At 38.3% G+C, this 27,574-nt stretch overlaps 1 protein-coding gene across 1 annotated transcript in view; it reads left to right on the forward strand.

The window, feature by feature from the left end:
* The window catches only part of aacs (acetoacetyl-CoA synthetase), a 41,017-nt gene extending 30,796 nt beyond the window's left edge, over positions 1 to 10,221 (forward strand). The window contains exons 13-18 of the mRNA XM_080893650.1: positions 5,667 to 5,780; positions 6,665 to 6,790; positions 7,059 to 7,128; positions 7,325 to 7,383; positions 7,696 to 7,898; positions 8,016 to 10,221. Of these exons, the coding sequence (XP_080749776.1) occupies positions 5,667 to 5,780; positions 6,665 to 6,790; positions 7,059 to 7,128; positions 7,325 to 7,383; positions 7,696 to 7,898; positions 8,016 to 8,153 (710 nt within the window). The 3' untranslated portion in view covers positions 8,154 to 10,221. The remainder of the gene's footprint in view (positions 1 to 5,666; positions 5,781 to 6,664; positions 6,791 to 7,058; positions 7,129 to 7,324; positions 7,384 to 7,695; positions 7,899 to 8,015) is intronic.
* Positions 10,222 to 27,574: the final 17,353 nt, after the last annotated feature.

Below are 27,574 nucleotides of genomic sequence, written 5' to 3' on the forward strand. Positions count from 1 at the left end.
TAATGAATGAAATATTCAACAGGTGCATATTAGTGCATTTTCTGCTAATCAGGTTGTGGTTTGACAAAAAAACTATTGTCTATAATATATTCTTTATAAAAATTTGACAGACAATCTGTGGCGCTTCAAATTAATAGCTACTTAACTAGGAACATAATGCATGAAATGCCTGCACAATAAGTAAAGATTAATCGTGCCAGCTGTTGTTGTTTTTTCTCCAGTTATTGCTAAAGACCTGTTGTCTGTTTTGTTCACTAACAAATGAAACCAAGTTCTGTTTATTTTTAATTTGATTCAGCCATCGAGTATCCTTTATACTCCATTTCATCTTTCTCCTGTTTTTGATTAAGAATAATAGCTGCATTGTAGCTACATTGAGGACAACTTGTGATATGCTAGCTTTTATCAGTGAGTGACCATACTTGAATTTACTGATAAACTGATACCCAAGAAACTACTCAATACTTGATAAAATACTATCGGAGATTACTATTTCCAAGTTACTTAAAAAAATTGTGGTTCTGTGCATCTGGTGACTAAGCTCCACATTTTAATTACCAATCAAATACAGTTAGTCAGGTAGGCTGTTATCTTGTGTCTAGACTTTCCTCAGTTTCAGTCTGGTACTTTCAGAGAAACTTGGCATTTTTTAGACTTAATTGTTTTATTCTGTAAAATTAACACCATCCATTACAACTCTGCAGACAGGACTGATGGTGTTTGTTGCCTGGCTCTCACATTAATGTTATCATTTTAATATTAGCCATAGCTGCTAACCACTATCTTAATGATAACAGATGGCTAAGGTGGCTATTGGATAAAGGTAACTTCAGCTGCTCTGTTTTTTCTCCAGTGGTTTCCACAGCAGCTGGATCCACATATTTGATTTGGCAAAAATCTTATGCCAGATGCTCTTCCAGGCACAACCCTCCCAATTACCTGGGCTTGGGACCAACACTGGCACTAGCTTGTGACACCCTAAGGCAAGATTTTTGGTAAACGGGTAATTGCTAATAGCTAACAGCTAACATGAACGTGAACTGGCCAGTTTAACATTTATCATAACTGTACAATACTTCACTGTTGTTGAAACATGAGCTTTTCTGACCTTTTGAAATTCCCCCTAAAGTGCTTTTCACAAAACTGAAGAAGAGCACATTAGAACACACACTAGCAAAACTAGCAAGCCTGTTGATCCCAAATACAAATGCAATGTCTAGCCTTGTCCATTAGATTGTGTTTATTTTTAGATGTGTTCTGAGTGTTTTCTTTAATTTAGACTGGTTGACCACTTTGATTTTTTTTTCTCTCGTGTTTAAACAACTAATAAGTTAGTTGTAAGGAACATCCCTGACAAAAATGAAAGAAAAGAAGGATTATGTAAATGTAAGATTACTTATATTTAACCTAATGTTATTTTATATATATATTGACAAATCAAGATATTTATATCCAAGATGATTCTGGTGCATAATGTGATGTCTGAGCAACAAATTGTTTGGTTCCCGATGTCTTTATGACAGAAACCGGATACTTAAACTAAAAAAAAAAGTATTTTAAAACATTTAAAATATATACTGTATTTGTATTTTGAAATTTTAAAGCTAAAACAGAAAAGCATCTCTGACACAAGCACAAAAGGACTGATGCATAATAATAAAACAATAAATTGTATAGAAGGCTACATATTCCTCACCACCCACAACTGTCGCACATGCACACACACACGCACGGGTCTAACGCACACAGTGCTTCTCAGCCCATTGTGATGTTGTCAGGCCAGTAGAATGCTATCTGTCTCTTTCTGTGAGTCCTGAAACGTTTAACATTTAGCAGAGCTTGGGTGACTGACGTATTAAACACACACACAAACACACACACACACACACACACACACACACACACACATACGCACACTGAGAAGCAGCTTGGAATGTCACGCTTGCATACACATACACGCAGCCATTGTGAATGACAGCCCAAATGGGTACAGCATATAGCCTCAAATACACAAGCAAACATATGCAAAGTTGCACATGCTCACAATGACATGTAAGTCGAAATGCTGGACACAAGCGTCAGCTGAAATGTCAATCACAGGCAGAAATCTGGTGAGAGATGGAAAATAAACAGAAGAAATCTGCAAGCAGATTTTCTTAGGTTATTTTTGTCGTAAATATCTGTGTCTCTGCAGAGTCTGTAAGATAAGTGAAGAAAGAAATCTGTTTAGTGAGGAAGGTGGTCTGTGCAAAATTTGCTGTAGGCTTAAGAATCTACTGAAAACTTCAAAAATAGTTGGTTATGGCAATTACACATTTTCGTTTGTTTGCATTATAGGTTGTTACTCAACAACTCATACGATTTTGTGACACACATCAACAACTTTTATGAGACAAACACATAGAACGAATCAAGGAAAAACAAGTTTTTGCTTATTAGCTCAATACAAAGCTGTATTCATCCCCTTTTTAATTGCGTTAGTAAGTCAATAAAACAAGTTCAGTATTAAATGGTATCACATAACAGAGGCACTGAGAAACCATGTTAGCTAAACAGATAAAACTGTTTTCTTCTTCCACTTTAAAGATCCTTTATAGTTACTTTGTAAAGATTTTTTAATGAGTCAAATGGCTTATGGAAACAGTAGGTATTGTAACTATTGTAGCTTTTGGCATTAGAAAAATGAGTTTAATCCCAACAGTGCCGTTGAGGTGCATCAGTTCAGCCATTGTGCCAAATTACATTATATTTTACCATAAGGTTTTGGGACTGCCATACTCCAGCAGCAGAAGTATGAGGGGAAAAAGTAGAAGATTTCAGATGCCTGTATACCTTACTGCTTGGCCATCAAACATGTTTTATTTAGAATGTGCAAACCATCTCAGCTTTGCCTCTCTGACTTTGTCTCCAAAGAGCTCAACCTGTTCCTGTGCTGTTCCTCTGACAGTATAGTGTTATAATATTTGAACAAAATGATAGCTAAAGTGGTAAATTGTGAAGAAGACCCAATTTGTTATTCATCTGGACTCGTCCTTTTGGAATTATAGCGCTGGCTCTTTGTGAATGTGTGACTCGAAACAGCAGGTCCTGCCCCAGTCACTTTCCATCTTGCTGCCAAGGGCAACAGAGGGCTGCAACCCTTTTGGCTGCCAACCGACCTAACCTTGACCCATGAGGTCAATGCTGTGTGTGTGTGTTCTGAATGCTCATATATGTGGGTCCCTTGCTGATTTTACCCCGTGTCACTGTGTGTGTATAAACATGTGCTTCAGTTAAAGTCTACTTGGGGTTGTGAAAACTTTTAACGGAGATTGTCGTGTATATCAGGAGAGTGTTTGTGTGTTTTCTGTTCAGCAGGGACCTCAGACCCCTGTTGCTCTTCAGTGGGTGATTTTAACACTTTCACTGCTGGATTTACTCAATCCTAATATACCTCCATCTGACTCTCCATATGTCAGCTCTCCACACCCATTTTGCCTCGCCTCTTCTCTTCTCTTCTCTTCTCTTCTCTTCTCTTCTCTTCTCTTCTCTTCTCTTCTCTTCTCTTCTCTTCTCTTCTCTGTGTTAATTTTGAAGTATTTACCAAGTCATCTTTTCAATTTTCCTTTAGTTTTTGGTTTCAATTCAGTTCATTTTTGGATAAATGAATTCATGTGTAGGTTAGCTGTGTAGGTTGCTTGGTTTGTCTCAGTTGGTGGCTTTGTTTGACCTCAAACTGTGCAGGTAGTTTTTCAAAGCAGTAACACCTCCACAAATGAAAGAAGATGTGCGTGCACGCACTCACATGTGCAAAAATCTATGAAAACTAACTGGGGAGTTCAAAAAAACTTTTTCTTCACTTCAAAATAGTCACTGCTGTTAGGAGCATCAGATCAGTGTGACACGTTGCACTCTTGTGTATATACACCTTACTCACACATGCACACTACATGTCAGATGATGGAAGGCATCCCAAGAAAACCACATTGACTTTTGGCTTAAATGTGCTTCTGTTTGTGTGTGTATGTATGTATTTTTGTGTGTTTGTACTCACCTATTAAGGTAAATGTAATATTAATCTAATTGCGTATCGTCCCACTATAAGTGTGTGTGTTTAATCAGAAGACAAAGTTTCTACTTCCTCCTGGGAGCCAATTAGAGCTCAATAAAGAACCTGCCAGAAAGAGAGACGGAGAAAACGAGTGTAAAGAACAAAGAAATGCAAGAAAGGAGGAAGGAGCAGTAGAAGGGCATAGAGCAACTGAGAGAAAGCAAACGAGATGGATGGATGGTATCTGTCACGCAGAGTGGAACGAAATAGGGAGGTAGAGAACAAACAATAAGAAGGGAGATGAATAGAACGTGTCAGAAATGGTATATGATTGGAAGGTAGAAAGAGATGAATAGATGTGTGCGTCTTCATGACAGTTTTAGGAAAGTGCTGCAAAGGGAAGGAACTCCTATATAGGTCAATGAAGGTGGAGCAGCGAGCTAATGCTGCCTGTGTGTGGAGCAAAAAAATACAAGACACTGGTATTAAGTGTGATAATGTCTCTTGGTCAGTGTTTGCTGATATTTTACATAGTTACGTGATATGGGTGTGGCTCTGTACATTCCAAGTATTCCAAACTAAATGAAATAAGGTAAAAACGTACACATTGCCTCCCTCCAACCAGTTTCACCATTTGAGGTCTAAGTCATCATATGTGCTAACCCTAACCCTAGTCCTACCACACTAAATGTGATTCATTATCTTTATCACATCATAAAATATCTAAGAGACTTCTGACTATTTACAGTAAAATGTGTCTAAAACAGAAGCATACCCGATATTGTTGGCTTCAATCTATTTTTGTCTGCACTTTCAATATAATTTAAAAGGAAACTGCGTCTTGCTGCTAGGTCATCTTAAACTGGCACATCCAATGACTCTAAAGGATTAAAGAATGGTCTACGCCTTCCTGGAAAGTTTTTGAAATTAAAATTTGTAGAGAAAATTATTGGTACCCCTCAGAAATGGTGATAAATAAGTGGAATATGGAAACTAAAGATTGTCTTTATCATAGGCGTTAAAAGTATATGCCAAACATGGTCAAAGTTAAGACTTGAAGAATCACCAAAGCAACTTCCTGTTCCTGTTACCACAGCTCTTACTATTATTTATAAAGTTTAAGATCCAGAGGTCAGGGGCAATAGTAATGTTTGGCCAAGGTTCTTTGTGGCAAGAGCTGAGGAGATTCCACTTTTAAAACAGAAATAAAAAAGCCAGCATAAAGTTTGCTAAAATACATGTAGACGAGCAACAGTGCTTGTAGGAGAAATCACAATTAGAATCGCTCATCAGCTCCATGTTCACTGAGGAATAAGAAAAAAAAAGAAGAAAAGAACACCTCTTTGAAACACAGATGGTACTCTGTTATAATGGGAAAACCTTGCTATAACTGTTATAGGGTTCACTGACTTTATTCAGGGTACAATGAAAACCACAGCAATGAATTTATTAAGACGCTACAGAGTTAACAGACTTCCCATTGCTCTGTCTTTTTTGTAGGTCAAGGTTCCTCCAACAGCGTTAATGACAAAAACTTAAGACACAAGCTGGTCAATTTTAACTTCTTAGAAAAATTATATGTCTGTTGCAGAAATATAATGGAAAACTTCCCGGTTTCTCTCAACTCTTTTCCCAGGTGGCACTGACATAGTGTCGTGTTTCATGGGCCAGAACCCAACAGTTCCAGTGTATCGAGGTGAGATTCAATCAAGAAATCTCGGCATGGCTGTGGAAGCCTGGAGCCCTGACGGTAAGACTCTGGGTGAATCTCTTCAGAATTTAATAATCCCTCCTACCACTTTCTGTTTCATTCAACCTCAATAGCAATTAAGAGATTTACTGTATGGGGACAATAGAGCAACAGAGTCAAGGGGATTGTGGTCAGCTTTTAAATAAGTTTCAGGTTCAGGCTGCATTAAAAAAAAAAAAAAAATAATAATAATAATAATATTAATATATATATATATATATATATATATATATATATATATATATATATATATATATATATATATATATATATATATATATATATATGGACGTGTTCATTGTGTTATGATTTTAACCACCTCTATTTGAACTTTACCTTTACCTGACAAAAAAGATAACTTTATATATATATATAATATACTGACCAACTTTAGCGAAACACATTTTTTTAAATTATTAATTTCAAATAAAAAGGGTGTTGTTCTTTATTTATTTATTTATTTATTTTTTATCATGGTGGAAGTCTTCAAAGCCCTCTAGGTTTCTGTCATTGATTTCAGTCCCTCTTTCCCCAGCTCCCTGCTGCAGGCTGTACTGGCATGTCTCCACCACCTCAAAGGAGAGTGGATTGAAGGATAATTTAAAGGCAGTTTTGTAGAAAGAGTTTGGGATTATTTTAGTCAGTCTTTAAGCCTATAACACCGTCCTGAGGGAGGCTGTTAGGGTTGTGTGAAACCACACACTAAAGGTATCAGGTTCTTTGAGAGCGACACACATTCTTTTTGTTTTTATCAGAGAAGGATTTATACTGTGTCTCTTATACGCTTATGTGTTTGTGCATATGGACGTGTGCCCAGGTTTATATGGGTTGCAGGGAAACACACACCGCAACTTTCTGTTCCTGTGAAATATGTGTTTTAACAGGTAAGCCTGTGTGGGGAGAGAGTGGGGAGCTTGTCTGCTTGAAGCCAATCCCCTGCCAGCCAACACACTTCTGGAATGACGAGAATCAGAGCAAATATCATAAAGCATACTTTTCTACATATCCCGGTAACCACACAAATGTTGTGTAAAAATAGAAACATATTTACAGTTTACATGTACATAAAGAGACACCTGTAATACCCCTGCTGTACAGCTACCCTTTAAGCAATATCGCCCAGTTTAAATTTATCTGTGCTTACATTATGTAACTGTTTTTATTTGCATTTATTGCTCCTTCATTTTTTAATGTTTGTTTTCAGTATGTGTTCTTCAAGTATGCACAAAAGAAAAAAATCAAAGTTTCAGACAAATTTTTCCTTTTCTCATTCTGTAGGGGTGTGGGCCCACGGAGACTACTGTAAAATCAATCCAAAGACAGGGGGCATTGTCATGCTGGGCAGAAGGTCAGCCATTAACTGCAATCAATACGTTTTATTGATTCATCAGGACAGGCTTAAATGTACTTCATACCCTTTTGTGTGATATTTTGTCACAACTCTAGGCAGTAGAGTCATTTTTTTCCTGTGGAAATTTGTGGCAAAATGGCTCGCAATTACAGGAACGCCAGCTCTGAATTTAGAAAATCTGTTTTTTCTGTAGTGACGGCACGCTGAACCCCAACGGAGTCCGATTCGGCAGCTCAGAGATCTACAACATTGGTGAGTCTTTATCTGCAGATGGAGTAGGGTGTGGGTGTAAGATAATAAAAGAAAATGGTTCTGAGTCATGGTTCTTTTTATGTTCCTGGAAAAATAAGACTTTGCCATCCCATTGTCCACTTTTTAAAGTTTACTCACTTGCCATTCTCCGTACGTACTCATGCTGCTTAGTTTGACACTTTTTGTCTTTTCTGTTCTTTTAATCTTTACTCTCATTTTCTTTTCACCTCTCACATCTTTTTCTCTCTGTGTCTCATCTTTTTTGGTTTGCCTTTTTGCCCTCTGCCCTCTCCTTTCCTCTCCTCTCTGCAGTGGAGGCGTTTGAGGAAGTGTCAGACAGTCTTTGTGTTCCACAGTACAACGCTGACGGAGAAGAGAGAGTTATTTTGTTCTTAAAGATGGCACCTGGTAAGCCCTTCAGTCCAGAGTTGGTGGCAAAGATTAAAGGAGCCATTAGAAAAGCTCTGTCTGCTCGACACGTACCCGCCCTGCTGCTGGAGACCAGAGACATTCCTGTAAGAAAAAAAAGAAATCTATCAGTTAGTTATGAAAAAACTTTATATTATTCTGTCAGGCTGCAAATAGAAAAATCCTTTTTGTTGAATGACAGCCTTTATTTCATTCCTCTACAGTATACCATCAGCGGTAAGAAGGTGGAGGTAGCTGTAAAACAAGTGATTGCTGGTCGGGAGGTGACACAAAGAGGAGCATTCTCCAATCCTGACTCACTGGACCTCTACAAAAACATTCCTGAACTGCAAAACTATTAGAGATGTGGCTTCACAGAGCTGAAGAGAGGGTCTGCAAAGACACGTAGCCTGAAAAGATTTTAGCTTTGATTTTAGACTAAGTTTATGTAAATTTACAGGTACAGGGTGATATGCAAAGTTCATTGCATGGGTTCCTCAAACAGGCACCCTGCGCTGCATACAGGGCAAAAAGGTGATGATGTGTGTCAAAATAATATATAACAATACCAAACAAGATGTATTATAATAATAAATTAATTATATCAGGCAGACAGAGAGACATAGTGTTCCACAAGTCATCAAGCAGCTGCTCATAGTCTACCGTACTGCACAATTAAGTGTTGGAAATGGAACACTGAAAGAGGCTTTGGATATAATATCGTGTGTTTAGCAGTGCTTGTGAATAAGCTCATGCTTTGAAGCCCTTGAAGAAATGAAACGCAGTATAAAGTGCTTTGCTTCGGCTTCACACTTTGATTGTTATCAGCTACTGAAGAACCATATCTCCCCGTGTCACCTGCCTATAACCTTGAGTGGGTCCCTGAATAAAATCCATGGAGGTGTGTAGATAAATACACCCACGCATCTTGGAGTTACGCCTCAGCTTTTGCTCATATCACCATATCATGTTTATGTGGTGTGGATTGCTATCTTAATGTGGATATTTGTATATCGGTATAAATTTTGGAACTGTGAAACTGTGTTGACTTTACAGTTATGCCTTTAACGATAGCCACCCAAACGTGTTAACCAAAGTCATGGAAGTTGTATTATGTTTGTGTAACAGTTCTAGTTTACTTAATTCTTGAATAAGGAAGCCTAGAAAACTAAACTAATATAATATAATTTAATATAGCTTACTAATAACTAATATAGCTTTTTTTTTTCTGCCTAAAAAGCTATATCACATTTCATACTTGATTCTGAACCTTTGTTTTCGAAATCCTCTATTCAATGTTGTCCCCCCATCCAAAACCAGAATAGGTCGTTATCTATCAATCTGTTGTAGCAAGGATTCAGTCAAGATGCACATTTCTCATTTCACCACAGAAGCCTGTTGTATACATTTGTATCTATGTTCCATGATTGTTACAACGCTAAGAAAAGTGTGTTGTACTTTGTACATAGAAAAAATGAGTTATTTATTTAAAATTTCCTAATTATAATAACAAATTCTGTAGCCTAGTTGATGCTATTAACTGTAGTGGTTTTGGTCACTAGTAAATCTGTAATAAAACACAATTCCTGTGGGTTTGATTTCCATTTTCCATGAGAAGCAAATACCTGACCAGAGTGTCAATTGTGCAAAGGAACAGATGTCAGAGAGCCATTTGATCTATGGATAAGAATTAAACTGAAAAAAAAAAAAAATAGGGACCATTTGCTCATTTGGCTTATTGTGTGTGTGGTTTCCTGTATAAGTTGGTGCGTTAAGCTTCTTTTCTTTATGATTATTTTAAATATTTGGTATAACTGTAAACCATTTAACTGGATACATGTGCGTTTAATGTTTGAGTTCACAATCATGCCTATATCAAACAAAAGCTCCAGGAACAAAGTTTTGATTGGAATACTGCTTTTTTGTATGTAGACAATTAAATTAAATTAATTAATTTAATTATTTTGTCTCATAAAGATGCACAAGTCCTTTTACTCCTATAGGAGACAAGAATCATAAATAACTGGATGGTTTGCACTTGAGTGAAATCAGGTGGAACATTGGAGATCTGCATTGTTTTTAGTAAATATATGTTCTTTAGGCATCAAATATTTCTTATGATAAAGCATTTTTACTGTGTGTATTTAGTTTGAGAATGCAAGAATCAAACATGACAGATGTTTTGGACGATATTCTAGGTTGTATGTTCTTTTTGATAACGGGATAACGTTGGTCACTGTAGGTCTGGTTTCGAGCTGTGTGATTGTGAACGCTATTTGCACACCTTGTCTTTGTTGAGTTTTCCGAGGGAATATCTGTGTAAGAAACAACTTTAAAGCTGTTTAACACAGGGATTTTGTTGTATGCATTTTCTGGCTGGAAACTGTCAGCTAACCAATAAAGTGAGGCCAGTCTGAGAGCAAACAAAAAGTTTTGTGTTCCAAAATGTAAGCCTTTTATGCTTATTGTAAATTTACAGTACGCATCCACATTGCTTTCCTAAGATAAACTGGGAAGCTCTTCATCCAAGGCTTTCTAGGCACAGCACACATGTATGAAGTAAACAGGAGTGTGAATCAACATTTATGTTTAACAGCTTAACTAAAATATTTACCTCTGAGCTCTGACACAAAACTACCAGCAACTAATAAGTAGTTGCCGAAAGTTTATAGACCTAAATATTCTGAGCTGAGGTATACAGCTTATTTGAGTTTTATCTTCATCCACAGCCAATATCCATCCATCCATCCATCCATCCATTCGCTTCCGCTTATCCTTTTCAGGGTTGCGGGGGGCGCTGGAGCCTATCCCAGCTGTCATAGGGCGAGAAGCGGGGTACACCCTGGACAGGTCGCCAGTCTGTCGCAGGGCCAACAGCCAATATGATATTATTAAGTTAGCACTGGTGCTATAGCTTTCGATGTGAGATGAACAACTCGGCATACGAACTGTGGAAAAAAACACCATAAAACAAACTGACACACTCATTGAATAACAAAAAATGTGTGTGCACGTGTGTGTTTGAGTAACTGTGTCTCAGCTTGTGTGTTTTGATCTGTGTAAAGCCAGTCATTTTGACAGACAGCTCCTTTAGAAATAAACTTGGCAGTTTAAAAGCTCCCTATAACCTTTATAAGTGTGAATGCTCAGCCCTGCCAGTCACCCAAACTTCAAAATGTAGCAGTGAGAAAAATAGAAACAGGGAGGCTTGGTTAGAGTCCAGTTCCTCAGTGTAGAAAGGCTAACAAACATCAGTGCTGAGTACCAAACAGTTCCCCAAGGGGCTCTGAGTTGTTTGATTTATCCCAACAGTCTCATAAGAGAGCACATCACAAACCAGGAAATGACTGTTTACCACCTGATGTTGCACTTTACATAGGTTGACTGTTAATTACCATCCACGAACCTTGTGTCTGTGTATCAGCTTGTTTGTGCTTCAAATAATGTGGTTGTGGCGACGTCTCCTGTAGTGGGAACTAACACAAAGGTAGTTCTGAGTACGTTGGCTGGCGTTTACTGCTGGTTTGTGAGCAATTTTTGACAAAATTATAACATCTTGATCATGTAAGGACATATTCACAAAACGTTGCATGTTTGAGATCAAAATTAAGGTCACCCTCATACAGTGTTGGGGAGTAACGGAATACATGTACCTCCGTTACGTATTTGAAATACAAAATATGAGTAACTGTATTCCGTTACAGTTACCGTTTAAAAAGGTGGTATTCAGAATAGTTACTTTGTTGAAATAAAGGGATTACACAGCGGTCTTTTCCTGTTTTATATGTTAGGCTATGCCCTCTCTATTTTTGGTAATTCCACACCGGTGGAAACCAAACAAAATACGCATTAAGAGGCTCAAATGCCTGTGTCTCAATCTCGCGTCTCATAATGACTCTGTCGCTGGTGAAATATGGATGGTATTGTTCAGCACCACAGGCCCAGGTGTACTGCCATACATACCCGTTATGTGTCGGTGAGCGCGAGGGAGGGAGAAAAAGAGTGGAAAAGTACGAGTTGTCACTGACCAGAAACGGGAGCTGTAAGCATGTAAATATTATAATAACCACTGCAGCCAAAAAGAGTGCCTGACGAGCCCAGTTGTAAGTAAGCTATTAAGACTCGACTGTACACTGTGTTCGTGTTTTCCTCCGAAACAATAAGTTCCGTTGGAGCAGCCTTTCAACGTCTCTCTCCGTCTCTCCTTAGCAAAGCTGACCCAGACAACAAAGTAAAGCTAGTTTTCAGCTACGAGCCCGACACGGAACACGACGGAGGTCCCTTTACGGCTTGGAGCCGCAAACCTGTTTTATATACACGCGGAATAGTTTTCTATACAAGATCGCTGCAAAACGTGCAGTCTTACCTAATGTCCACCCTACTGTAACTCATTTTATATTAAGATTTTAAAATCTAGTTGCTATTGGTATGGTGAATAACCTTCAGTAATAGTAATAAACCACACAGCAATGGTACATTCATGCTGTTGTAAAAAGCTAAATAATATATTAAGTAATCCAAAGTATTCAGAATATGTTACTCTCGCTGAGTAACGTAACAGAATACGTTACTATATACATTTTGGGGCATGTATTCTGTAATCTGTAGTGGAATACATTTTAAAAGTAACCTTCCCAACACTGCCCTCATAGATGGGCCAGGTATAGTTGTGGCAGTAAAACATGTGTTTAAAGTCACACTACATGCTTGACACTCCTATGAAGGTTGCCCGCAGTATGTTATGGTTCTGAAGTTTACACAACAGATTCTAAGCTCTTTATTTTATTTTTGTATCAAGCTTAAACGTTTCATGCAACCTCTCATAGGTTTGCCGATATCATTGGGTTTGACGAACATGAACTTTAGTGGTGATCATAAGCTGATATTGTTAACTTAGAGCAGGGGTGTCGAACTCCAGGCCTCGAGGGCCGGTGTCCTGCAGCTTTTAGATAACATCCTGGGTCAACACACCTGAATTAAATGATTAGTTCATTACCAGGCCTCTGGAGAACTGCAAGACACGTTGAGGAGGTAAGTTAGCCATTTAAATCAGCTGTGTTGGATCAAGGATACATCTAAAACCTGCAGGACACCGGCCCTCGAGGCCTGGAGTTCGACACCTGTGACTTAGAGAATAGTTTCTTGTCATTATGCTAAAGAGAGCTAACCACTGGGTCAAGTAACATATTTACTTTTTACAGTCAGGTCCATAAGTATTTGGACAATAAAGAGGAAATGATACTAATATTGACCCAGAGGAAGTCCTGGTCTGTTTTTGCAGTATGCTTTCGGTTATTATCCATTTGCACTGTGAAGTGCTATCCAACCAGCTTTCCATCATTTAGCTGGATCTGAGCAGTGTGCAATTCTCTGTATTTTTTATTATCTGTACAATTCACAATTCATCCTGCTACTTACAACAAGAGTCACATGATCAGTAAATATTAATGACTCAGTTCACTTTGGAGCCATGCATACCCATGCCACAACATTACCTCGACCATGTTTGACAGATGATGTGGTATACTTCAGATCACAAGCTATTCCCTTCCTTCTCCATACTTTTCTCTACCCAATTTTCTGCAGCAGGTTAACTGTCATCCCCCCAATTTTATTGTTATCATTATCTTCAGAAGTGTTCAGGCTCTTAACTTTTCTGACAAAACCTAATCAGGTCTTCTGGTTCTTTAGTGTAACATCATGATTTGTACCTTATAAACCTTGGCGTGATTGCCTTCCTCCTTGTCATCCACTGTCGTTATTTCAGCGGACTTTCAAGCCTTTTGATATTGCTGAGCTGGCCAGTGCATTTATTCTTTTTAAGAATGAGAGAATTTTAAGAAATCAACTGCATTGTTGATTTGGTCACTCCTAAAGCTGATAGCTGATAGCTTTATTTTGGTTTTTCAGCCTAATGACTTCATCACATCAGCATCTCTACTTTCCAGTTGAACAGTGTTTCAGTGAACAGCTAGCAAATACGACTGGAACACCTGGGATGAACTGCAGATATTTTACCCGCTAAATTTGTCATGAAATAATGAGGGAATAGGACTCGCCTGTACACAAACTGCCTGTCAGTTAATTGTCCAATTATTTTTGAGCCTCAGAAAATGGGTGAATATGTACAAAATGGCTGTAATTCCTAAACAATGAATGCAATACTTTTGTTAAACCTCTTGAATTAAAGCATAAAGTCTGCTCTTCAGTCACACATTATTTGTTCAGTTTAGGGTTAAACTGAATGTGGTGGGTTAGGGTTAGGGTTAGGTTTTAAATGTGGTGATGTACGGAGGTAAAATTGTGTCATTGTGTAAATACTAATGGGGACTAACTGTATGACACTGAAATTAACTTTCAGCCGTAAGAAATCAACTAAGGTTGTTTTCCGGTCACAATACTGATTTATTTAAATGACAATGTTTAAATTTAATACTGATACATTATTTATGGTGTTAGAAGAAGATCCAATATTCTGTGGGGCTTAGCTGCAGTATGTGTGTAGTTGATGTTTATGTGGTTACAGATTTACAGACAACATACATTATGAAAACACAAAGATATTTTTGTTTGCAAACATTTACCTTGGTTTATTACATTTCTGAGGTCACATGACAGATATCACACAAAATGTTAGATCAATCACGCTATACGAAAGAAGAGCATACATTACAAAAGTGGAGTTACTTGGGAGCTCCACGTTTACTTTGTCATCCCATCTCACTTAATTTGTCTAGTCTATTCCATTGTCTGCGTTCCCAATTATCCTCAGGTGACTTTGTTCATCCCTTGCTTCTCCCCCCCACTGGAGACTTGTTAAATCTAAACTGCTCCAAAGGGACTTTCTCCTGAAAGGCTGATCACAACATCAATGAATATTCCACATGCTTGCACACGCGTACTTCTGAGCAGACTTTGTGGTGACAGAAATGTAGCAGAGACGTGTTTGTTCTTGAAGTGAAAATGAAGCACCTCACCCAGTTTCTGTCATATTCATATATAAGGAATGGGAGGGAGCCTCCGTTTTAGGCTGATCAAAGGACACAGGATCACCACAGGGAGTTGAGGAGAAAGGGAGAGTTTTATTTATTCTAAGTGTCTACTGTAATTCAGAAGAAATCTGGTAAGCAGGGATTCTGCAGCAAATGAATATTTCTTCATGTCCTGTCATCAAAACGACTCCATAGGTTGTTTTTTCAAGCTTGATGGGGAGCAAGTGAGGTGACATAGTTACAGAGTCACAAAGTCTTCGTAGAATAATAATAATAATATGATAATAATACCTATATTTTTCTGTGCCTTAAACCAAACCATATTGTCGCCCAGGTTGAAAAGTTGCTGTAAATCTGAGGTAGTTCTAAGCAGGGAGTGGATGAGGCTTCCTGTTTTCAGTTAATAATGTCAAAATATGACTAAATCACTGCTCAGCTAAACAAATGAATGAAACAAAATAAGTGAAACACAGCTAGCCTTGAACTTGCAAACTTTTGATTTATCTTTAGACGCACGAGGAATATAGTTCTGGGAATGACAATGTGGGTCAGGTGGTGGTAAATCCACCAGTCTGGTCCAGAGTGAAATATTGCAACAGCTATTTAATAGATTGCAATAAGATGCTATAGAAGATGAAGCTTTTAAACTGCGGAGATCTGCTTTTGTCCTTTCTAACAGCAGAAATTGGATGGCTTTGATATTTATTTGTTTTGATGTTTCAGTGACATAACATTGAAGATGGGGGCCATTAGTAGAGAGTAATTTTGTAAAAGCTACTGCATATTTGGTCAACATGTTGGCAGGGTTAGGAGCTGGGGAAATCTCATTATAAGCAGGTCTTTATACAGCCTCTAATGTGTTTGATGTTTGGGTATATACATTATAAATGCATTTAGATATCTTATAAGTGGAGCACAAAACCAGCAGGAGGCAGAAAGTATAATTGACTGGAAATCAGAACATGAACATTGATGATTTACAAAAAAGGATGTGAATAAATCATGTTCAACACCTAAAACCACAACATTGATTGTGTATGCCATAGCATATCTAATTCATACACAACAAAAAACCCCAAAGTATGGTTATAACCATATAATAAAAAGGAGAATTCATAATAGCCATCCATTAGTTACACAGTAAAACTGACTTTGGCAATTAGTCTGCTTTCTTCCTGCTTCCTTTCCTGTTTGATCTTTAGATTTGTTTTCTCGCAGGAACACACTGAGCATGACTTTTATTTCATATTCACAGTCAATAATTTGTTCGAGAGGAGTCCCTCTTCCCTTCACTCTGTTATCTCCAAAAGTAATTCTTTCATGTCCCCCTGCAAGCAATTGAATTTCAATTTGTTTTATATGGTCAATCAATTGAGTTTGACACAGGAAGCAGCTAAAATGTAAAGGAGTCGCGGCTGTGTAGAGTGGCTCAGATTGAGATGAGCAGTTTTGCAAATTGCTCTCATATATTTTCTGATTTCAGATTGTCACATAGAAATTTTTTTTCTTATGTCCCCTAAAATAGTAATTTCTTTTAAAATGTTTAAAGGATATTTAATTAAATGTTACAGTCTCCATGGAACCTGGGACCTGTGAATGGCAATTTCCTTGTTCTCCAACTGTTCAAAAGCCGACTAGACGCAATTTATTTTGTGCTAGAAAGGCCACAGGCATGAGTGTATATGACAGAGTGGGTAGGGGATTGTGGATGAAACAAAGTCCCAAATCAAACAACAGTAGAGGGGAAATGTACAATTTAGTTCAACCTATTTTAACCCGAAAGCTTATATTTCACTGTAACTGTCACCTTCATTTATTCTGAATAATCAATAAAAAGGTTAAAGGACAATACGGTAGAATTATGCACATGCAAAGCATGACAGACGCAAAATGCCAAATGTTGATGTATTGATACATGTTCTGTCTGCCCATCATGATGGATCGGTGCAATGTGGGGAACATCCGTGCGACATACAATGAATTCATAAATTTCACCTTTGTACATGACAAAAGGACTAAGCATAGAGGACATTTGGTGGCAACAGGTCTAAGTAATGTTCATAATTTGTCACTTTCATTCCAAATGTTCATTTGAAACAACTGCGGTGCAGAAAGGGCTTTTTTTGTAATAATTAAGCTGATCAGGTCAAGGTAACCAAGACAGGCTGATATTGTTTTTGTGACAATGAATTCTATGTTTAGGATTCTGTATAACAAAACTATTTTTAAAAATCTATACAAAGGTATATGGTGTATTGTTATTTTACTGAAAAACAGATGAAACATGTACATGTATCCTTAAACCTGATAACCTTGGCAAGATACTAACCCATGTTTGCCTACTGGTGGTGGTCAGAGGGCCCGGTGGCGCCTGTGTCCGGCAGCCTCGCCTCTGTCAGTGCGCCCCAGGGCAGCTGTGGCTACAATGTAGCTTGCTATCGCCAGTGTGTGAATGTGTGTGTGAATGGGTGAATGACTGAATGTAGTGTAAAGCGCTTTGGGGTCCTATGGACTAGAAAAGTGCTATACAAATGCAGGCCATATACAAATGCAGGCAGGCCAACCTTTAGAGTTATTGATTTTTTTCCTCCCATGTCGAATCACATCTGCAAATCCAGAGAGAGAATACTGACCTCTAAATGTGCTAAGGAGCTGAGTATGTTATTATAAAAATGTGACATAATTTTTCAAGTTGTTTACTGTTAAAACATTGAACAAAGTAAAGCTTTTTGTCGGCTAACTGAATCCTCTTGTCCAAGAACTCTGGTTTGCACTTGCCTTCAGCTTTTTTTGCCCTCACTGGCACTCAGCATTGACCTCTACCTCTACACCTGCTATCGTTTTCTTCATCAGCTCCTAAATTTGCATCGTGTTCCTTTCCATGAGTCACCTGACAAATTTTCTTTTGCACTACAGCTCTTGTAAGGATTTACAGAGCCTGGCAGTAGCCACAGAGGCACAAAGATATTTTGAGGCAACTATAGCAAGTGAAAAAAATGCTGCTGTGTGCATATGATATAATTAGTTCCCAAGTTTTAATTAACTGATGAGCATGTTTTATACAGGCATGGTTTCTAATATAATGACAATGTGCTGTAAAGATTCCTATTTTATTTACCCTTTCTCGCTTATCCATGCTTCCTTCTCTTCCTCCTCCAGCTCCTGTATGTCAATTCTTGTCCTCATTTTCTTATCACCGACTGGCTCCTGTGTTACTTTGTCAATTAATGGAAATCACCTGGCACAAATGATTAAAGGACTGCATTCCCTTCCACTCTCTTCATGTGGAGCGGTTTAGTTGAGCTTAGTAGTCCATGTAGTTAAAAGTGCCTTTATCTAAAAATAAAATGAGCGCTGGAGCAACACTGGTGACTGTAGTCTTTACATTCTGATCAGACTGCCATGGTGATAATAACAATCACTTATTCTGAACTTCCTATTTAACACTGTATTTCCCATACGGTGCACAGTCTCATCATACATCATCATACAGTGCATCATACTATTAATGAACTGACCCTCAATTCACTCCTCTCAACTCTTCATACATCCTTGATCCTCCTGAAAGATAAATGGCAGCAGTATTCATCTAAATTTATTAAACACAGCGTAAAAACAATCACTAAAAATCATAAATAATGCAAAAAGAAAACCCACCTGTTTGCAATAAGCAAACCTCTGATGTTCTTTATATCTCTCATTATTTCTTTTCTGTCCATGTCTTTATATTATCAATTTACTGTCAATAAAAATAATTTTAAAAAATTGTTAAAAATCTGGTTCACACTTATTTTGTATGCACAGTGTAGTAAAATGTCTTTCCCTTTTATTTAATGTTACTCATATGGTCCATTAAGACCTTTCTCAAGTCATGCTTTTGAAAATCATCATCAGTCAAATTGCTTTTACCTTACTATCAGCCTCTTAAGTGTTCATTCAAGTCCTCTAGTTATTTATCTGAGTTATTACATTTGATAGTTTTTGCCTTTTGTTGTCTTTTCAAAACACTGACTGAGAAATTGTGAAAATGCATTCTTAACTTTTGCCGAGCAGTGTCCTTTTAAAGAGACTGCAGCAGTTACTTTAGGTTACCTGAGGAGTAACTTTTTCTTACTGTCGCCTGACAAGTGCCTGACAGATAAAAGTATTCAATTTAAGTAGAAAACATCAAGGTATCCCCATAAGCTCTCTCAAGCGAACGCTGTCTGAGGAATCAGGCTTCCCGATGTTTCACTGCTGTTTTCAAGAGTTTCTGTTTTGCTCCCCTGCATCACTTTTAGTAATTTGAGTTGCCTGTGGAGCAGTGTTATTATTCTGGAGTCTTTGCACTTGTCTGCTGCAACTGCAAAGACTCTTGGTACCACCCACACCCTCACTTGGTGTTGTGTTAAGTACAATTTGCTAATACATAGTGCATTCATTTAAGCGCCACATTTCAGTTTGCTTACTAAAATGAAAACCTCAGAATAAAGTGAAAGGGGCAAAAAGAAAAGTAATTAAGAAAGACGTCAGTGTAACCGTATTCCAAAATTAAATCAAATTAGAGAAATATTGAAATGTCTTTCATTCACTTATTGTTAATTTTATTAGGTAATGGTCACTGAATAGCATGAAAATAATTCAGTGACTGCACTTTCTGCTCATGTATCCAAAGAGAACTTGTTTCTCTCTAAGGTGTAGCACTTGAGCTCAAATTAATTTAAATGGGATTTGAGATTCCTTTGGGCTATTTGGGTTGACTATCACAGGGTTGACACAGAGAGACACATATAGCCAATAATCAGTTAAACTAAAATGCAAATCTTTGGACTGTTGGAGGAAAGTGGAGCTAATCCATCTTGATGCAAAATGATGGTGTAAAGAAACACAAATATAAATCAAACATGGGAAGACAGTAAAGGAAAAAAGGGGAAGAAATGAAAGAGAAAAAGATGAATCATATATGAAGTCATAAATATAAGTCAGGCAGGCTGAACGCCGTGAACATTTTGATTTTTTTCCAATTCTACCCGTCAATCTTTCCGTCTTTTTGTGTGGGATTGTTCATCTGTAGGTGTCTTCCTGCTTTGTGAAAGTAACCAGTACTCACTCTCTTCCTCTCACAGCATGATTTTTTTTATTTGAGTGCAGTTTGTGAGTGTGTATTTGTACCAAGTTTCCACTCCTGGAGACATCATTGACTTTCTAAGTGCATCAGTTTAACTGCCTGAAAAATCTTGGCTCTCCCCTATGCCACAACAAAATCTGAGAGACTGATTGTTGGAGAAGATACAGCTCTGTTCTCTTTTGTGTATTGGAATTAGTTTGGTGAAAAATGGATAATGAGTCAGATGCATTTTAAATAGTTTTACTAAACATTGGAAAACACTGTCAGTCTGTTTTTATTTGTGTGTGTTTACACTCATCGTACAATAATGCAAGATGGATGCATGCTTGAGGAATTATGATTCTCTTGTTTTGGGTAGGTTCACGGATGCTCAAAGCTAATTGAACATTCAGCTTCAAAGGAGCAAAGTGAGATTAGTTTACGTGCCCATATTTGGTAAATGAAAAAGCAACCTCACACCATAACCTCCCCTCCACCAAACTTTACACTTAGCACAATGCAGTCATACAAGTACCATTCTCCTGGAAACCATCAAATCCAGATTTGCCCATTGCGTTGCCAGATCAACAAGTGGGATTTGTCACTCCAGAGAACACCAGACTCTGCTCTAGAGTCCAGTGGCAGTGTGTTTTCCACTACTGCATCTGACAGTTTGCACTGAAATAAGGCCTGGGTGCAGTTGCTAAACCATGGAAACCTATTTTGTGAAGCTCATTAAGGACTGTTCTTGCACTAATCTGAAGGCCACATGAAGTTTGGAGGTCCATAGCAATTGATCCTGCAGAAAGTTGGTGACCTCTGGACATTATGGGCCTCAGCATCCATTGACCACGCTCTATAATTCTATGTAGCCTATCACTTTGTAGCTGAGCTGCTGTTATTCCTGATTGCCTTCACTTTGTTATTAAACCATTAACAGTTGACCGTGGACTATTTCGTAAGAAATTTTCATGACTGATTTATTGCATAGGTAGCACCCTATCATGGTACCACACTGGAAATCACTGTGCTTCTGAAAGTGACCCATTCTTTCACAGTGTCTCACTAGCTGTTTTGAGTTAATACACCTGGAATCTCAGAAAAAATGGAAATATGGCGGTTTTGAGTTTTGCCAAAAACTGAATCACTGACTTCTGAGATTTCACATTTGACTGACAGACAGATCTATTCAAGGGAGACAGCAGGAAACATGAATGAATTAAAAAATGAATGGCATTGGAGATGACAAAATGCAAATGATAGAAAGGCAGTGCTGAAGGAGCTTTCTGAGCTGCAAGTTACTTTACATTGGAAGAAATTCAGCCAGAGTGAAGAAATGGATCACTGCAGAAAAATAATATATTTTTTATTATTAATCCTTTATTTATCCAGGTAAAAAATCTCATTGAGATTAAAAATCTCATTTCCAAGAGAGACCTGGCATCATAGCAACAAAAGTATATATATACAAAATTGATGAAGAAAGTAGGCCATTATGTTTTTTTTTAAATGTACCCTTTTTATTTTGTTATGTAATACAAATTAGACTGTTACAAAAGTACCATATAAGCCTTGATATAATTGTATACATTACGGTTTGATAGTAGGTGTCAACAAAAACCCTGAAAATAACATTTTATGGTTTGTCGTTAGGCAAACTTTAATATGTCAGTAAAATTTAAGCACACCCACTCCACTTCTTGATAAGGTTTCTATTTGTGTGCAGATTAGTGTAAATTACAATCAGATTATTATCATATTATTTGCCTCTTGTAACAAACTCCCTGGTCACTCCACATTTTCAGGACCTAGGGTAGATATACGCAGCTTTCTCATAGTTAAGTTATGATCTATCCAACTAGATTTTTGTGGAAAAATACTAGTTTTTATTTTGATTTCAGATGGAGTAACCAGAAATGCCTTAATTATTAGTCCAAATTGGAAACATCAATAAATAAAATATATAACACAGGAGACACTAATCTGCTGAAGATCGAGGAACCAGGCAGGAGGAAAAGCAGATGATCTCAGAGGAGGTTCATAAGTGTAGTGAAGGAGGATATGCAGAGGGGTGTTGTGCCTAAAGATGATACCAGGGATAGGGTAAGCGGCAGATGAACCCCTGTGACAACGCCTAAAGGGAGCAACTGAAAGAAGATGAAGACAAAAGAATACATAATGTTTATCATAGTCATGTAGACGATTTAAAAAACAGACAAACTAGAGCTACAAACAAGACAAAAGACAATTGTTGTCTTTATTTGAAGAGTTTCAGTCAGGATTCAGAATCCCTAAAGTTTAGAAACAGCACAAATGAAGGTGATGAATGGTCCTCTTATGACCTCTGACTGTGGACTCGTCTCGTCTCAGGTTGGCTAGCTGTGGTAAATGTTTCTTTAGTAAACTGTGCACTGTGTTGGACTGGTGCTCAGTGCAAACATTAATTTGCATACAAGCTGATTATTCTTCAAATTATTAACTAAACCTTTGTACCAGCTTTACACTGTCTAGTATAAAGGTAGTATATGTGTGGGGGATGGAAATCAGCCAAGTTAGCATATAGGTTGCTGAATTCACTTGTGTTAATCCACAGAGACCAGGTCAACTGATCACAGCCTTTACTGGAGCTCACATTAGAGATTATTTATTTTTTTCTCCACATTTAGCCACAACAACAGATCTTAGGGTTCCCCCAACTGCCAAATCTCATGGCAGTTGGGGGAACCATTGATTGTATTCATTTTTTGTTTTATGTGTGGAGGCAAAGTCAACCTCTACAATACAGATATAAGAAAATAGTTATTTTTAAAAAACAAACAAACTTGTCTTTTACTTGCTTGTGCCATACAGAACAGATTGGAGGTGAGATTTTGAATTTAGATAGGATTAACGTTTGCATTCCCATGTGCTAACATATTATTATATTATATTATATTATATTATATTATATTATATTATATTATATTATATTATATTATATTATATTATATTATATATTAGGTTCAGTTACCTTTTCACAAAAATAGATGGTAGAATTGTCTAATTGTTTTTCAAGGACCTACTTTTTATTTACTCTTCTGTGGAACCTCTTTGGATTCAGGAGACAGACCCTGTCTACTTGTAAGATTTGGATTCTTTTTGATAAAGGTTATAATTAAGGTTTGATCAGATGACCTTCCACCCCCACCACACACATTCAGCCACCCCCACGCCCACCCCTTGATTATGCTGCAACAGGCCTGAGTTGCTGGGGCTTCCTATGATAAATTCAATATTTCTTCTTCACACCATTTTGAATTTAATCATTACTCATTAATAAACTGTGACTCTCTTCCACAGTGGGACTTTTGTCCTGTTTCCTATGCATAAACACCAACTAGTTACAGCACGTGGCTGCCCCTCCCTGAAGCTGGTTCTTCTGGAGGTTTCTTCCCATTAAAAGAGATTTTTCTATAGAGAGTCCTTGATTGTTGGGGGTTTGTCTCAATTTCTCTCTATTATTGCTTTACCTTGCAGGGTCTTTATCTTACAATATGATGTAACTGGTATTATGACTTGTTGTTATATTAGTAAAACTGATTGGAATGTAATGAATCTATAAACACATTTGTTTCAGACATGGACTATATGTTAAAACCTTTTAGGATTGGTGTACCATAGAAAAGGACAAACATGACTCATATCAAGACAATCAAGATGACCTTCAGTGCTCAGGAACCAGCAGAAGTCTCTGAATGTCATGTATTGGCTTAAAGCAGACTCAGAGAACAGACTCAAACAACAGTTGGCAGTTTTAAAAGGATTATTGAATGAAAGATAAGTGTTTGCAAAAAAACAACAACTGGTGAATGGCTGGTTGAGGTTGTATATTTTGCAGGGCAGAGACTGGAAACCCTGCCAGAGAGGAGAGAGGATGTTAGCAACTGCCAAAGTGAGTACAATAGAATATTGCTTAGAATTAAGTGTGTTTTCACTGGCTCACTTGTTTGTTTCCTCAATAGGCCTCTAGAGACGTACACAAATGGCAGGTGGGAATCCTTGAGAATGCAGGTGGAGAGTGGGCAGGCAGGTGGAGCACAGGTAAGTCCTTTCTTTGGCTGGGAATGGGAGAAACAGAATGAAGTGGGTAGATTTGGCTTGAGGTTCTTGTAAGACTCCTCAGTTTAGTGGAGAACCAGATGGACAGGTTTCAGGTTGGGTTCCAAGTGGAAAAGAAGATGGATACATGACGTTACAGACCAAAAGCTACAACCATTAGTAGTACAACCATATTCATGAAGACAGTCTGGTGGAGACTGAGTACACCATCCAGCCTTTAAATACCAGAAACTTGATTACACAATATGGAAATAGTGTGGAAGGGATGGCTCAAACAGATGCACCTGCAAGACAGAGCCAGCCCAATAACCACCTAGAAAGGGTTAGAGAAGGAGAGAGAGAGAAAGAAGCAGGAAAAAAAGAAGACCCAAACTGTACTCTCTAAGGACCATATGAATGTCTACCTGATATTAGTCTGGATAAAATGAGTCATGTTGATTTTTCCCACGGTCCATTAGTGCAAATGCTCATTAGTCTGTGTCCTTGATTATGAGATCACACTCCCAAGGAGATATAATTGAAAAAGAAAAACTGAGAAAGGATTTCATCATACAAACAAACCTATTTGAAGTATCACTTTCATGATCATCAAGTTCAGTGGATTACACAGGGATAAAACGTGCATCCTCAACACGTGTGTGTGTGTGTGTGTGTGTGTGTGTGTGTGTGTGTGTGTGTGTGTGTGTGTGTGTGTGTGTGTGTGTGTGTATACACACCTTCAGAAACATACACACAGAAAAAAAAGCTTTATCGGGGTAGCTGGATTACACAGGGATAAGGCTTGACTCTTGATATTGACCCAAAGACTAAACACACACTGCATTTGCTCACCTTGTGTACACACAGCAAATACACACCCAGATATAGAAATAGGTGTGTATTCTTGTATACATTACGCAGTTCATCCAGATGCAGGTTATGTTGTATTCGATTATTCCATTGTCTCATCTGTCTGTCCTTGTCTTTTACTTTTTAGAACTAAAACTTTCTGCACTTTTGCTACATCAGTTGTGTGCCACAGCATGCATCATAAAATAATGATTTTTTGAGTTATTTGCAGTATTCACATGTTATTAGCAAGAAGCGGGACCCACAAATACAAAAAAACTAAGGTGTAAGGGAAGCCAGATGGACAGCAAATATAAAACAGGCTACTCAATCAGTGAACATCTCAAGTCAACGCTTGCTCCCCTTATTTAAATACTCTGATGTTTTAACTTCATAAAATGTCCTGGATGAACCCTAATTTTTTAATCTGGCCCATAATAAACAACATGAAATGGAAACTGACATGAGCATTTGGAAAAATTCACGGCCTTTATGTCATGAATTTCAGAATTTAGGACTTGAACACAAGACTCTGATGTGGTCTGTTAGGGTTAAGCACAGGCTAGGGTTCGTTCTCTGTTTTCTGTTTTTTTTTTCCATCTCTTGATCTTGCCCTAGCGCTCTCTTTCACCCTTTCTTTTTCAATCTAAGGTGGAGAGGTGGGTGGAGCATCTTTTTTCCCAAGCTTGCTTCTTTACACCTGCAGCTCATATCCCTCATCTGTATGTGCTACTTTAGGATCAGTTGTGGCAACTGTTCTCTCACAGATTGCTGGTCTCCACTTTAGTGTTACTCCAGCCAACCTCTTGTGACTAAGACTTCTGTAACATTCTCAGAGTAATTCCTGGTTCTCAAAGTAATTCTTTGCTTCCTGGTAATTCCTTGAAGTTTCTGACTCACTCTGTGAGAAAGAGTTAAATGCAACAACTGGACCAGCAATGCCACAGCATATATGTTTGAGGTGAACAGAGTCTAGTTCCAGGGGGAAATAAACCAACAGATACACAGACTAACCACAAACATACACAGTCTCACAACACTAAGGGAGGTCTGGGAATAAACCAAGGCACATGGAATGAGATATAAACAATCCAAAGAGACAATAGATCAAACCCTAATTATTATTATAAAAAATAAAGAAAATCCTAAACTGAATGATATAAATTGAGAACTTAAAATCCTGGGTCCAAACCCAAGGATGATTATACTTTTAAAAAAATATATATGAAATTTTCTAAGTAATATATTGCAGACAACTGCCTCACCTCAGCAGGAAGAGCATGATGTGGTGCAGCAGAAAAGGCATGCTTTTACCTCCAGCTTGTGTGCTGCTGGTGTAAGACCAAACAGGGGCTGCATAGGTGTGCAATAATGATAAAACACTGTGTAAAAAAATTCATGCGACTTGTGAGTTATAATGCTGGAAATAAAGTCAAACAATTGAGATGTAACTGGACAAGCAAGACAGGCAATGCTTGTCCAATGAAATCTAAAATTAGCTGTGAGTAAAAATCAAAGCAATTTCTCTCCTTGTATTTCTTTTTTTTTTTTTTTTTTCTTGCCTGTCCCGTTTGGCTCTTTTGCCATCAGAATTGTTGTCTAAAGGCAAAGAAAGATGCCCAACGGATTTACTTTACCAAATTGACCATCCCAGCCTTGCCATAATGGTCCATTTGATTCACCTTTTATTGTTTATTTTATTTTCGCTTACTGAATATGGGACAGACTTGACTGGGGGAAAGAAGGGGAGAAAGAAAGAGGGAAAGAGAAACAGCTGAGAAGAGGGACGGGGGAGAAGGGCAAAAACCAAAAACCAACAGAATGGGCAGAAAAAAAAAAGAAAAAGAAAATGCATATCAATCACCTGGGTCACCTGCTGAGAAAGAAAAAAGAAAACAAGCAGAAGAGAACAAGAGTAATAGAATAAACAACATCACAATGATATATGGGAATATGACAGTAAATACTAAATGTTAAACATTATTGTGCAGCACATAAGATCAACAGAACACAGTGTGCTTTGAGGTAGGAGCCAAAAAGGGTGTAGTTTGTGGGTGTGATCACCCGTGTGTACACCTGTGAGCATGGACGCGCTTGTTTTTTGTTTTTTAAAAGGTTCCTTCATGTAATGATCTGCTAGAGGGTGTGGGGGGGCCACAGCCCCGTCCTCCAGGGCATGAAGCAGGTATGGAGGAGATCAAAACTCCAGACATCCAGAGGCCCCCAGAATACAAGAGACCAAGGAAGACCAACAGAGGGGCAGCCGCGCCACTGTCCCAGAAAGAGCTGAGGAGAGTCCCAGATGAGGGCTCACTCAGCAGCCGCGGAGCAGAAGCCAGGGGGAGTTGCAGTGACGCGCCCGTGAGCTCCGCCGGCAGCCAGCTGCGCCTGAGTGACCGAGCCCCAGGCCGAGAGGCCGGGGGCACCCCACCTCCGAAGTGGCCCGAGCAAGCCCCAGGCTCCAGGCCCCGATAAGCGGCCGCCAAGGAGTGAGCCGGTGTGTACCTGGACGCCCATCCCCGGACACAAAGAACCACCAACGCACCGATGTCTGAGGGAGTCCGCCACTGGCAGGGGAAGTGGTGGTAGGGGGAGATAGGCCCTCCAAGGTATGGAGGCCTAAGATGTCCCCAGAGAGGTGGCGCCTGACACCCAACCTGACATATAGACACAGAAATACAGGCACACACATATACAAACATCCATTCCCACCCTCATGCTCTCATATACACTTACTCCACACTCAACCAACGTGGAGACAGACATAAAGAGACGCTGT

Source organism: Rhamphochromis sp. 'chilingali' (genome assembly GCF_963969265.1).
Source record: "Rhamphochromis sp. 'chilingali' genome assembly, chromosome: 10".
Taxonomy (NCBI): Eukaryota; Metazoa; Chordata; class Actinopteri; order Cichliformes; family Cichlidae; genus Rhamphochromis; species Rhamphochromis sp. 'chilingali'.